This window comes from Anthonomus grandis, chromosome 5 (genome assembly GCF_022605725.1).
Source record: "Anthonomus grandis grandis chromosome 5, icAntGran1.3, whole genome shotgun sequence".
NCBI lineage: Eukaryota > Metazoa > Arthropoda > Insecta > Coleoptera > Curculionidae > Anthonomus > Anthonomus grandis.
Genome location: NC_065550.1, coordinates 17,571,262 through 17,586,518, shown reverse-complemented (window position 1 = coordinate 17,586,518; position 15,257 = coordinate 17,571,262). Strand labels below are relative to the sequence as shown.

General features: G+C 31.5%; 1 protein-coding gene across 1 annotated transcript in view; it reads right to left on the bottom strand.

Moving 5' to 3' along the window:
• Nucleotides 1-437: 437 nt before the first annotated feature.
• The window catches only part of LOC126735894 (homeobox protein Hox-A1-like), a 100,050-nt gene continuing 85,230 nt past the window's right edge, over nt 438-15,257 (bottom strand). Inside the window, exons 4-5 of the mRNA XM_050440002.1 lie at nt 6,699-6,918; nt 438-2,019 (exon numbers count right to left, since the gene is read on the bottom strand). Coding sequence (XP_050295959.1) covers nt 1,788-2,019; nt 6,699-6,918 — 452 coding nt within the window. The 3' untranslated portion in view covers nt 438-1,787. The remainder of the gene's footprint in view (nt 2,020-6,698; nt 6,919-15,257) is intronic.

Here is a 15,257-nt window from a genome sequence, read left to right as displayed (position 1 = left end):
ATTATGTTAATTCTATTTAATACTCAGTAAGGTGTTATGGCCAACCATATCAAATGCTTTAGGTAAATCCAAGAATATATAAAAAACAGTTTTATCAGACAGAAGTATTCTGATTAAATTGATCAAAACATCCAACTTTGAATACTTCCTCTTTGGTAATCAAAATAAGATACAAAATAGTCCCTTGATTAACTTCTATATTGGTATCTTTATTGATCTATTCACACCATAATTCTCCACTCTTTATTATCAGATATTAAAATTATATTTTACTAATTTCTTCAGCATTCCCATTCATTTCTAAAATATTTAGCAAGAAGAAGATCAACAGCATCAAATGTTTCTTTTCAAATGAATATACAAGAAGTTTTTTCCCTTTGCCTTTGACTGCTAAAGGAAGTATTCTACCAACAAGTATTAATAACATAAACAACAAATGATTTTAAAATTATTTATTACCATAACATAATACACAATAGTACAGCCCTGAGTAATCTACATTACACTTAACTATATACAAACTGCATATTTACAAAATAATGTCTTAATATATATTTTTAAGATTTTCAAATACAGATTAAATCTTTGAATAAAACGAAAATATTTAACATTCACACATGATATTTTATTTCCAATTATAAAAATTTTACTAATTTTTTTTACACAACGTACGTACATCACCAAATTTACGTATTTTGATAAGACCTAGAGAAATTTGAGTTTAAAATTACTATACATTTTACCAATTATATTACTTTTATATTAATAACTTATAATTTCATTTTATCACTTGTTAATTTATAAAAGAGTCTTTGGCGATTACGAATATTATTAGTATACTTTACATGGGCACCATAGCCTAGCGCATTCACCAAACTAGTTATTTTAAAATATTTGTACATATCAACTTTTGTACATATGCAAAAACTAAGATTATGTTTTAATAAGTAACCTGGTATATAAATTATTAGGTGTAAATTTATAAATGATTTACCGTTATTTAATTAAAATAAATTTGGATTTTTACCTAAAAATCCATCATTCGATAGAATTCTAATTAAACCGGATGTTATAAAACAAAAGAAAAAAAAATATATGTCCTAGGGTTAAAATAAGAGTTTTTTTTCTTTAAAAATGCATTCGAAAATTCATCCCCTCAATGAAAAAATTTTGTGACTTATCGGTACGATTATTATTTCAATAAATAATTACCTATAAATTTTGAAAGCATTTGAGGCCTAATTGCAGCCATAATTCATAATATACGTTTCTATTGCAATTTGCAATAGCTTTAGGTTGGAGGGAGTGAATTTAAGGTCGCATATTAGTCTTATTTTGACCCCGAGAATATGTAATTTAAATTTAATCATCTCGTATAAATAAAAATTTGATGTATATAAAAATTATATAGGAATGAGTATTGGAATAAAAAATACATGATATCACTCGATATATTATGTCAATATATGAGAGAGGATCTAGATTTATTTAGTATCTTCTAGAGGATAAATCTCTTTTACAATTTTTTAAAAAAATTGTTAAGAAAAATATATAAGCAAAAAATTAAAGAATTGGAATTAATTAATTAAATCATAGAAAAAATCAACAATTGAAAAGTGAAAAATAAAAACTTGACACTATATTGATAATGATCAATAAATCTTGATTTTCCATAATGCCAATAGATTTTTTTAATATCGTTCAGTAAAGTTTCTTTTAAAAAGACAATTTTTCGAATATAAAAAACTTATTTTGCAGAAAATTATTTTTTTTTACTTAAATGAAATTCAATTATTTGATTCTCTACTATTTTCATTACTACCAGGCACTGTATCGGATTGAAGACACGCGCTAGTGGAAGTTGGCGAGCTGCTAGAGCTTCGCACATTGACTATTGGCTCTGGTGGTATAAGTCCTTCTTTCATTCGCTTTTTCTGTTTCATTCGTCTATTTTGAAACCAAATTTTTACTTGGGTCTCATTTAGTTGCAGTGCCGAGGCTATCTCAATTCGTCTTGCTCTACAAAATTAAAATATTTGATTAAAAAATATATATATACAGTAGTGGCCAAAAGTAGATAGACAAAGTATTATTTTCATATAATTGTTTAAGGATTTACCCACAGGTCCCTTAGATTTTAAATTATTGTTATTTGTAAGGCGGTCTATAAAAAGATACCAATAAATTTCAGTTAAATATTTTGCTTGCTATCAGATAAAGCAATAATATAAATATAGCTGGTCAAAAGTAGATAGACAAAAATTATTTTTTTGTCTAGATATTTATAAAATAAAATTAGTATAGTATTGCTTCTCTTTAACTCAAGGTGCAACATGCCACGCGGAATTAGATTATCTCTATTTTTAAGCCAACGCATTATTAATGCATATCGCGCCGGTGATCGTCACATTGATATTGCTCGCAGATTTGATGTTTAAAGAAAAGCTGTTTGGGCAATTACCAAAAGATATGAAAGGACAGGATCATTAGAGCCAAAAAATAAATCTGGTCGACCAAAAAAAAAATGGAAATTAGAGCTGTACGCAAATTAAAACAAATTAGCCAGAATAACCCTTTTATGACTTCTCGTCAAATTCAGATAGAGTTACAGGCTCTAGGGATTTGTAATATGTCCTCAAGGACTGTAAGACGAAGGTTGGTAGAAGAGAATCTATTTGCACGTAGGCCAGCAAAAAAACCATTGCTTTCAAAAAAGAATCGCTTAGCCCGATTGGAATTTGCCCGTCAGCATATACACTAGACAAAGCATGAATGGAAACGTGTTTGCTGGAGCGACGAATCGAAGTTTAATTTGTTTAACTCCGATGGAATTCAATATGTTAGACGTCCTTCTGGCCAGCGTTTGAATCCCAAGTACACAAAACCCACAGTTAAGCATGGAGGTGGATCAGTGATGGTTTGGGGTTGCTTCTCAGGTTATGGAATGGGTCCGTCACATCGCATAGAGGGCATAATGGACATAATGGTTTATGTATGGATAGGGATATTCTCAGAGATGTAATGTTGCCCTATGTCGAAAACAATTTACCATTGAGATTCCAATTCCAGCAAGATAATGAACCGAAGCATTCCTCCAAAATTATGAAGCAATTTTTCGAAGAAGAAATAATACTAGTTTTAAAACGGCCATTCCAGTCACCCGATCTTAATCCCATCGAAAATTTATGGGAAATTATAGATCGTGATATTCGGGATACAAACTATTCAAATAAAGGTGAATTATTCGAACGGTTGCAACAGAAATGGAAAAATATAGGTTTTAAACTCATAGACAATCTTATTGAATCAATGCCACGTAGATGTTAAGCTGTAATAGACAATAATGGGTATTTTACAAAATACTAATATTGTAGATGGTTTAGTTTGTAATAAAAAAAATACTTCAAAAAAAAAGAGTATTAATTATTTTTTAAATTTGCCTATCTACATTTGTCCAGCGTATATTTCGTTATTTCTTATTATTTACCAAATTAGGTGATTGTTTCCAAAGAATGTTTTATTATTTTTATACATGTTTATGTTGCCCATAATATACTTAAATATCTTTATTATAGAATTTTTATTTCCTTTGATTTTTTTAAAAAACCATTTGTCTATCTACTTTTGGCCATTACTGTATATCACCTTCATATTAAAAAAGTTGGATTTTAAAATATCGCTTAATTCTTTTCTACATTTCCAGCATCCTCGATACAAAAGTTATGAGTTTGGAAAAGGTGGATCGCATCAATTTAGTGAAAATCACCAATGCGGTGGATGAAAGCGACATACCGGGTGGGCCAAGATAAAAGGAATACTTTGTTTTCTAACAAATGTTGTTCTAAAATCATATGAAATTTGGAATGTAGGTATCAATTTATTACTAAAGTAACGTTATATTGGATGATAGTCAAAAAGCTGTTTGCACAAAAAGAAATTAAAAAATACGTGAATGATCAATAAAAGCAGGTCAAAAAATAAGAAGAGGTAAAGGTTTACTATCCGTAGAATAAAATATTTGAGAATCTGATAAATGCATTTAGGAATATTTTAATTAACAACTAAGTACAAAAATATTTTAAATAAGAGAGTATAATTTTAAAAAGGATATGCTTGATGGCGATTTGCAGGGCTCGGTAAGGAGTCTTCTTCATCTTTATATGATGTGATGAAGTAATGATATTTAGATTGTAGAAAATCAGTCCTAGGTAAATAGTATCAGGAAATGGATTATCAAAAGAGTTATTACCGTCTGTAAATTCTTGCATTTGCATCTACAGACTCGATGTCTTAATATTCACATTTTGCGGACACAATATATAGAAATATTCCAAAAAAACACTAAAGCAGTATTCAAGTATAACTTGGCTATTTTATTAAATTTTAAACAGACAGAAAATCTTCAAAGAATAAACAATAATAATAAATTAGTTTGGTATTTACCAAAAACTAAGAAAGATTAAAATATAACTAGAAAATGTTGTTAATGTTAATTAGTATATATTAATCCTCTACATCATCAGAGTTGAGCTGCTTATGGTTCATAGATCTTCCTTCATAGATTGTTATAAGGTAAAGCTTCACATTTTCTGTAGCGGCTGATCTTGCATAGTTATTTTAAGACATCCAAATAAAATAGTCTATTTTGTAATAACTTAAGGATAACATCTGTAGTCTCACCAAACCTCTAGATTCTTACTGCATCAGTTGCTCAAAAAAAAAGATTGTGATTCATGAATCAAAAAATTATATTTGCATTATATTTCAAAAATATATATTGCCTTTATAAATGTGATCAAAACACCACAGATCTTGTAAGAGGTAGAATTGCTAGAATTGCTATCCTAGCCATAAACTTAGATTGATTATAATATTGTTATTGGATATAAGAATTACGTGAATGAAACTGAACAGCGAATTAAGGAAGACCCAACTCGTTTGTGTTTTTTCTCGTTTATGTTAATTTATTACATATTATTCCTCTACATCATCAGAGCTGAGCTGCTTATGGTTCATAGATCTTCCTTCATAGATTGTTATAAGGTTAGGCTTCACATTTTCTGTAGCAGTTGATCTTGCATAGTTATTTTAAGACATCCAAATAAAATAGTCTATGTTGCAATAACTTAAGGATAACATCTGTAGTCCCACCAAACCTCTAGATTTTTACTGCATCAGTTGTTCAAAAAAAGATTGCGTTTCATGAATCAAAAAATTACAAGTTTGGTCAAAAGTCTTAAAACTTGTATTAAGATTAAGAATAGGTTACACGTATTTCGCCCCTAAAGGAATCATCAGACCAAAACATCAACGGCTTCTAAAATTTAAATTCTTAAAAAAAAGCAACTTTAAAACGTGCACACTACGAAGATAGTAGTACAGTACCCGTAATCTATCCGTGTGTGCACGTCTTAAAGTTCCATTTTTTTAGAATGTAAATTTTAGAAGCTGTTGATCAAATCTGATGATGCCTTAGGGGCGAAATACGTGTTACCTATTCTTAATCTTAATAAGAGTTTCGAGGCTTTTGATCAAACTTATAGCTTTTTGGAAGAAAAAATAGACGACTACTTTCAGACTGAGAAAATTAAGTTACTAAACTACTTTATTAGCCAAAATTTTAGTAGGTTTTAATAAAGATCAAGTTATTTTAACCAAAAGTGTGGTAAAGACAATAACTGCGTCTTGGTAAAACACCTAAAAAAATCTTGTTAATTTGTTTTATTTGATTCTATTTGACAATAGATGAATCAGTTGATGACAACGATCATAGAGCCAAAAATATCCTTATTGTATTGAAAAACGATAATAATATGGGTCCAGCAAAAGAAAACTATATTTCATAAATAATAAAGAACTGGCCTAGTTTTGAAATCTTATTTTCTTCAAAAAAAACCTACATATATTTTATATAATACATATTTCCGTACTTCTAGTGGTAATAAAAACTTGTATCTAACAAACTAATTTTACTGATCTGGTTTCGGTGAAGAAGTGCCTTTTTATGAAGCAACTCAGAAAGAAAAAGGTGTTATGGAATAATCGAATTGAAGATAAGAAAAAGACTTGCGATTTCGCTCTTGTTATTCTCGAAGTATCGAGAATTGTGTAGTCTTAACAAATTTAATATAATACAGGGTGATAAGCACTCTTAAATTGTTTACAATAATCTATAATATTTCAGATTTGGCTAAAAGTGTTCAACGTGTAAGATGTGTGTTCACTCAGAAGCGAAACTTTATAATTAGAATTAAGAAGATTATCTCCATTGTGCTGCATTCATTTAAAACTGCCTGGTGTGATTTGAATACAGATGTTCTTTCCTAAATCTTGCAAATGCGCAAAAATGTTGTATCACCAAATTATGTATATCTGATGACGTTTATTTTCACATTAGTGGATTCATAGAAAACAAAATTGAAGATTTATCGGTTCAAAATCAAAAAGAATTATCGGTTCGTTTTCTCCCAAAATGAACATCGTCTAGCAAAAACAGTACATGTATATAAATACATATACTTAAAACTGTTTTTTCACATTTGGACCAAGAAGACGAACACATTTTTTAGTATTATCGCCAATCGTACACTAATGAAAATGTAAAAGAAATATTTGCTTTAAAGATTTAACCGTTAATTGAATATTTAGGTAATAATCTTTTATTTTTAATTAGTTCAATTTAACAATTTAGCACTCACCTCGTTAGATATTTATTAAAGTGAAACTCCTTCTCCAGCTCAGTCAGCTGCTTATTGGTAAAATTGGTTCGGCCAGTGTTTAGACAATTTATACTAAGAAGACTAGAGGCATTTGATCCCAAACAGGCATTTCTAGCTGCAGGATTCTGGGGATCCATATTTGGACTATTTTGACCTGCAGTAGAGTACTCTGCGAGGTTGACATTAGGAACTTTTGGAGCTGAAAAGGCGAAAATTAAATTTCATTAAATATTTAATAAATTAAAGTGGAAATTTAAAACTAGGCGTCATGTATTCGACGTCAATATTTTTGTATTTATGCTTTTATAGAAAAACTATTACTTTAAGTGGCAGAACGTGTAATATGATCGTCTTTACTTTAAAATGAATTACCCTTTTCAATAAACAGGAAGAGCGACAAGGCTCTATTGCGATCAAATAGGTTTCTATTTCACATTTTTATAATTGGATTTTTATTATAAAAGGTCTAGATGAAAAATGCCAACGTAAAAAAAATACTCTTTTATTATAAAGCATGAAAAATTAAAGGTTTCCTGCATAGCATGACTCGTTTTCATCAATATGTTGAAACTATTTTGGATATGACTTGATTTATATTCAATAAATTATTATAGTTTTAAATTTCGTTAACGTTGATATCTCCACAGATATAATGAGTTACTTATTATATTGGGTATTACGTCACTTATAGCAAAAATCAATTTAGAAATTTTTTTATCTCACACGCTTAACAATTATTGAAAAGAAGAAGAAAATAGACTTATTCACGTATTTAAAAGAAATATGAACTTAAATCTGTAACGATACCGTTCGATATTTTTAATTTAATTTAAGTTCAATAAGTTTTAAATACAATAATTTACTTGAGGTATAATAGATTTTTTTATATATACCTAGGAGCTGAGGTTCAATCTATTAATCTCTGAGCTCGTTTCTTCTTTTCAATATCCTACCTAACTTTGTTATGAATATTATAATTAAAAAACGATAAAATACAACAAGAAGACCTACTTTTTTTAAAAAATACCTAATTTGAACCAACGTTTCGGTAGTTATATCTACTACCGTTATCAAGGTAATTAAAGTAAAATTAAATTAAATTAAAAATAAAATATACTTATCTTTCAAATTTTTATTAATCCAGTCTCATAGTAATACCCAATATAATAAGTAACTCATTATGAATTTTTTCAACAGATATAAACATGAATATTATTAAACAAACGTTTTATATCTGTGAAGTATACTGGTAGAAGATTTGGAGACTGAATGACACTTTTAAGGATCAGAGGAAATGGTATTTCTTTAGAACTCACTTTAAAAAGAAAATATGACAATATAAACTAATGTAGATTGTTTAAATAATTAATAGGTAAAATAAGATAATATAAATTTTGTGCAGGATGTTATATCATTTTTCTTAAAATATAATGCCAATTTAAAATCAGAAAATATTAGTCAGTTATTGTGCGGTTTAGGAAATGAAAAAAATATATATATTAGAATCAATATTTAGCTATGGAATGAGGTTGATACAAGCAGATATCAAAAAGCTTCTCAGAAATATAGAAAGTAAGTAAAAAGGATTACTGGTAAATATTAAAAAGGAAAATGGTACTACCGGATCGCACAAGAGAAAGCTTCGGCTGGCTTCTACTATGTTTAAATTCCAAGTTTATTTTTAAAGATTTAAATCGATTGCAACTCTACAAGTGTACAAATTTATCAAAGTAAGATAACCTAAGAGGAGCAGAATTTTCAATTAAATTCTAAGAATGTCAAAAGTTAAGGCTTTAAGTTGTTTAACTCGTTTAAGTGTGTCGAAGAAGAATAAGATAATTTTTGACTCTTAATACTGCAGCTAACTTACAATATTCACTAGATATATTAGTCGTTTTTATTAGTTTTTTATTTGTTTTTACTAGCTTTCTAGTACCGATTGGTTTCTTTAGCAACCAAGTCTACACAAGAAACCAATCTCAAAAATTATATGAGCGGCTTACTTATCATGGTATATATAATACATATTACATAGTATATGCAATGGTTCTTTGTGATATATTATGTATATCTTGTATTGTGAAACTGCTTATTGGTTTCCTTTTTTATATCTTTAAGCAAGTATTATTGAGAAGCATTTACTGTGATTTAGTTATTGATAATGTTATTGCTTTTATCGATGGTTGCCTATCTGCAAAAACGGTTATTACTTTGGTATTATATCCTTCTATCAATGATATATTTCAGCTTATTTTTACTATAATGTGAACTTTGGCTTTCCAATCATATATTTTTATTTCATTCATCTTTTTTTCGTGAATATGCCATGTTTATTTCTCGTTGCGAATTACTAAGTCTCCTCTTTCATTTTCTGCATTATAACAGTACCATTAGGTAAGCCAAAATGAAAAAAACTTTATACATATGAACTTTAATAGATGAACTCTACTGCTACACTAAGGTCTATTTTTCTCTGATCATTTTTATAGTATAACCAGCATTTCTTGCTTACACTTGTTTTAAGTGTTTTTTTTTTTAATTTTAATGAGCACTGCCTTTTGAGCACAATTAATTTGCACAATGGAATCATAGAAACCAAATCTTTTTAAGGTTATCTACCGTACCACAAGTTAAGGACGTTTAAACTGAATTACGTTGAAAGTAAATCAGATCTCATTATCTATCCTATTAAATTATCTTTCCCCAACTTGAAAGTTAAGAGATTGCTGTCAAACATGAAACAGTTTTAATATCTCATCTGCGTGTATTTTCTAGAACTGTTCAGCAACTGCTTAGCCATGAATATGAGGGTTGATTTTTTTATTAAAAAGACTTTAGACTTTATCTTATATTGTTCAGATAAATCGAAAACAGTGATACTATAATTTATCTCTTTATCTATTTTTAGGAGTTATTATTTAAATATTAGCTGATTTCCTTCTTATATTATCAACTTCTATCGTCAAGCTTCTAAAATTCTCGTAACCTGTTAATAACTAAGTCAATTCTAGAAGAAAATTCTGGCCTCCACTATTTTTACGATAGTAATGTAACAAGCCAAGAAACTAACCACAAAGATAAAGTAAACGACTCATTAAAGCATCCTGTATTTTTTACTTTCACCAAACAATAACGTTGTATTTTTAATCGTCAATTCGTATCAAAGTCGAAAAAATATGGTGCGGCGCGCACGCACTGCGTGTGCACTCACTGTTTCGTGCGAGAATACTCGTAGATTTCTGTGATAAGGGATTCCCCTAGAAAAAAGTCTTTGTCATGTAGATCCGATTAACATACTTTATTAATTGATAAGGATTTAGTTAGGGTCCTTCGTCACCAGCGATAATAATAAGACGCCTAATAATGGGATAAATAGGTATACGCATTATGCGACGGTCCGTTCATTACGCGAGGTCTAAATCAATTAAGTCATTTTTGGGTAAAAAAATTTAAAAAGATAGAAAGGGTATCTATAAAAAAATTTACTTATTAGATATCACTAATTTTAAAAAATACAAAAACCCTCTAAGAACCCAAATATTTTTAACAGTCTCATTTGGTTTAGAATCATATACCAAGGTACAATAAAATTTATAATTTGTTCTTTCACAAACTCGAGAAATTATCTATTTTTGCATGAAAAGCTGCTCATTTCTAATTTAGCATCCCCTACAACAACTATTAATTTGGATTCTTCTAGTGGAACTAGTTCTGGTTGTTTTTCAAGTTATTCAAAGTAGTTTCCATGATATTTATTTATTAAACATTTCGGATTTTTTTAGATATATGCATTAAGTAGATACTTGCATTCTTATATTATTAAGTCAGTCGAATATATACATAGCTTTCAAGCTAAAGTTATATTATTCACATACCATTCTAAAACTAATAATTGCTAATTTAAACTATACTCTAGAAATTTCGTTTGCTTATCCGTATTCGGTAATTTGTTTTGAAATCAGTTTGCTAAATCGGACAGACATGACAACTTGCGTTTCCAAAAACCTTTGCAATATAATAGTATATAGTTTAATCAAAAATTATTCTTTTTAAAATAAAAGAGAATTTAGCACCCATCAAATTAATTTTACCACACAGTCCGGTACAGCAATCGTTATCACGGTCATATTATGTGTGAAACTACCGGAATTTGTTGAGGGCTGAATAGGATGTCTAATATTATAAGTTACATATTCTAATACGATTAAATTAATAATTGATTGATTTTTATAATATTACAAAGTATACAAGCACCTTGAATTGAAATCCTTCACAACTAGATATTCTCTATAATAGTTTTTGAAAGTAGTGTCTTAAAATTTCATTCTGGTGTGCGTACCAAATAGGTTTTATATATATATATAATATATCATCTTAAGTCATTTTTAAAGTCTTTAGATCATAAAAAATAATATACCCCATAACATAAAATCTAATAATTTCTTTGAAATATATTCATTATCGCCTTACAAATAAAAGTATATATATCATATATACATATACTATCATGACTATTTTCGATACCTATATTACTATTCTATACTATGTAGATCACCAATGTTTGTCATTCAACCCTCTTACGCCATGATCTTTTGATAGCAAAAAACATTTATTTAATTAATTTTTTCCGCACAACTCAAGATCAGACAATTCTTTCTTCTCTTTCTAATGTTTGTATGGAAATAAATATGTAAGGGAAGGCAAAGAAAGGTCAGTAATTTGTAAGTATACTTGTACTATTCATAATTGTAATATATTTGTGCTTTTTAATTTGTAAATAAAGAGCTTTTAATGGAGCAAGCGATTCAAGGAAGAACATAATATAAAATGAAATGCTATTCTATCAATCCTATTCTTTTAATTACTGTTATTGAGATAAATGACTATTATAAAGACAATTGGTATTTTCCATTTTCACAAGCGCACCTTAATATTATTTCAATAACCAAAAAAGTACATACAGCCAAAATATATTAGCTTAAAACTATAGTTTAAAATATTGCTCCTTTCAAACTATAACTGTTACTAACTATCCAATATCAAAAATGTCATAGGTGACACTTCGCCATCTCAATCTAACAAATGAGAGGAAAAAAGGTGAACGCAGTTGATTGTAAAACCCAAAAAAATATTGTTCTCATAAGTCAAAAGAAATTGTTGTCTCTTTCTTCGCTCTCAACTCCTCTCTTTTTTTGGTCATTAAACAAGTCGTTTTTTCTTGCTCATGAGCTGATTATGATTTTAATTCTATATTTCTAATTTTCCTTTTTATCGTTGCATAGGCTCAATCGGAACTAAAAGCCTGATAGAAATAAGGTACAACTCTCCAGTTCATAATTTTTTAAGCCACAAATTATTGATTTAGATATATCTAAATGAATATAATTAATTTCTTCTTAAATTAAGATTACATCAATTTTAATTGAAAAATTAAAATTAATGTATCGAATTTTAGAGTAGCTTAGCCTTCTTAGTAACGCTGTTAAGAGAAGTTCTCGGGGTTGATATTTCTTGAAACCATCAAATAGCTAGTAAGTAAAATCAAATTATGATATCTTTCAGAGTTCCTGTAAGAATGCAGATTCTGTGGGTGGGAAGAAGCAATTCCATAACACCTAATGACTGCATGTAAGGTTGTTACTGAAAATCATGCTTTACATCTTGAGGAATATGATGTTGCAAAATGAAACATCTCTGAAACCGTCACAACTAATAGCCTTTATCAAAGCCATAAGATATGAGGTATTATTATTTAAGACTAGCATCAATTTAGTATTACCAGGCGCCAAAATACACTTTATAGTTCAGTTCGTAATGCCGTGCATAGGCATCTACAGATGCACCCGATATTTATGAGTCGCTTTTGCCTGTGGAGTAGATCTTCCGTGTAAAGCTCTAGATTCCACCTAGAGCTAGATATAGGCCAGTTTGAAAGACCATTTACGAAATTCAAATTTATTTATTGATGTAAACTGGCCAATAGTCTAAAACACGTCTAGAATAAAAGAGAGACAATAGTTCTATTGAAAGAAACTTTTATTTATATTTTAAGTTATCTGACAATTTATTGTAAAATTTAATTGCCCAATACTCTAGTTTGACCCCTCTTTAGCCTCCAATAGACTAGAACAAAATCACACCTGTATCTAGTGTTGTAACTCTGCACGCCTCCATGGGTCTCAAAGTGCTCTCCGCCCCTCCTAATAAATGCTAGGTTTCTGCTTCAGTCTTTGCTAAGGAGCTTGTTGGCATAGCAACACTCTTTGATGCCCGACTGTGTAGAGCTGGAACCCCTAAGAGAGTCTGCAAGTGTGTCCGCTGCAAAGGAGACCGTGGTGTCATCGGTAAAGAACGCGTACGTGGTTTTCATTCAATGTTTGTAAGGTGATTAATATAAATTATAAATAGTATAGCTCTAAGATGATCCGAATAGTCCGAAAATTCCACATCGATACCGTGATGGTATCGATAAAACAGAGTCAGCTCCGCCACGTTCCTTCTATGCGCCAAACTGTCTAAGTTCCTAGTTATCTCGGGATCTTTTATAAGACGTATGGCCCTCTTCTGAATGGGATCAAGCAGCTTTAAAGTGTGTTTGGGTGCAGAGCAATACTCCAGAGATGGACGAATCTGAGCCTTGTAAAGCATTAAAAGCTGTTGTGGTGTATACAACTTTTTCGTTTTAAAAAGAGCCCCAAGTTTTTGAAAAGCCGCTTTAGCTATTCCCGCTCATGTCAACTTGGTTCCTTCTTCCACGCCTAACAAACGAACCAACAAAGATAAAACAAGGCAGAGGAAGCTTTCTTTGTAAATACAGCAGCCTGAGTCTTAGCTGTGTTAAACTCAATCAGATTGCACTCACCCCACTTCAAAATAATATTAAGGTCCCCATGAATAATTGTTAGTTGGCAACATCTACGGTACTGGGTGTCGGCTGAAGTCGTCTAGTTCAGCGAAAACAGCAATGTATTGTGATCAGCAATGTTGTAAATTGAATAAGAAGTCTTGTCTAGAAGGCAATTGATTTATAAGAGGAAGAGAGTAATGGACAAGAAGCATCTCTGAGGAAAACTCTGTAAGGTTCTCGAGGAAGTTTCCAAGCTAAGCAACAAGAGTTGGTGGCAAAGCATACGAATACAGTTTGTTTAAGAGTTTTTTATGTCCGACCCTATCAATGTCTTTGAAATATCCATAGTTATTGCACCAAAATACCCGTATTTCTCGAAAGCCTCGGTCCAAACATGCGTGACATAGCCTAACATATCGCAGGTAGACTTCTGTTTTTGAAATCCACACAAGGTCGTTAATAATGTTGGTGGACTACAGGTATTTTAAAATTTGCTGGTTGACTGCAAGCTTCCATTCTATACGGAAGAGACCTCTTCTGTATGAAAGAAAAAATAGTTTGCACAACGGTGGTGTCAGCACGACCATACACTTTTTAAATACTTTTGGCGGTATTCCATCAGGGCGGGTAGCCTTGATAGTGTCCAAGTCTTTGAGCCTTGAATTGAATTGACGAAACAGTGGGCTGCCAAGGCAGTTGTGCATATAGGTCTCCTGATGGACCCGTCATGCCCCACCGGGGGTTACCAGAGCCCAGCGGCCTTAGAGAAACCTATAAGGCTCTCTGGTCTGAAGGACTTAAAGTTGCTCGGTACACTGAAAGTGTTACCCAAGTATTTGAACCTGGCGCGCGGGAGTGCTGGGCACTCCCCGACTACATGGTCAACGGTTTCATCCTCCTCACAGCAGCATCGGCATTCCGGGTTGTCCGCAATACCGATAGTATGGAGATGGCTTCTTAAGTGCCAGTGACCGGCTAAAAGACCTGTCACTAGCCGAATTTCGCGTCTTTTTAGACGTAGTAGATTTTTGGTGAGACAGGCAGAGGGCCCACCTATGTGCGCTTTGGCCTGTCTCATACCAGGGGACTCAGTCCATCTTCGGTGGGTCCACTTGTTCAGCAGACCCTTCATTGACGCGACCAAAACGCATTTGGCGATACCAACTATGGGTTCCGGCCCCATCGGCACATTCGCAGATCCCAGTCTGGCAAGAGAGTCCGCTTCCTCATTACCTGCCTAGGCCTGCATGCCCAGGTATCCAGACGAGCTGAACCCTACATCCAACCTGTACCAGTTTTTTCAGGACTTTTATGCACTCTAGTACAAGCTTGGAGCTTACCTTTGCGGCCGTGATAGCCTTAATGGCAGCTCTGCTGTCCGAGCATATTGATACGACTGTATTGCGGTGTCCGCAGCTTAGGATTTTCTGTTCGCATTTTAATACAACGAATACTTCGGCCTGGAAGACAGTGGCGTGCTCCCCTAGCGAGTATGCCCTACTGGTATGTGGGATCCCACCAATAAGCCCTGATACAGCTCTGTTATTCATTCTGGAGCCATCTGTGGACCAGATGATCCCCCTATTTAGCAACGCAGGTCTGTTGGAATACTGCCACTCCTCTCTGCCTGCAATGTGTGTCACGAATCCCTCGCAGTCCACAGTTACTGGAGCCATGCAGTCACTGCCCAT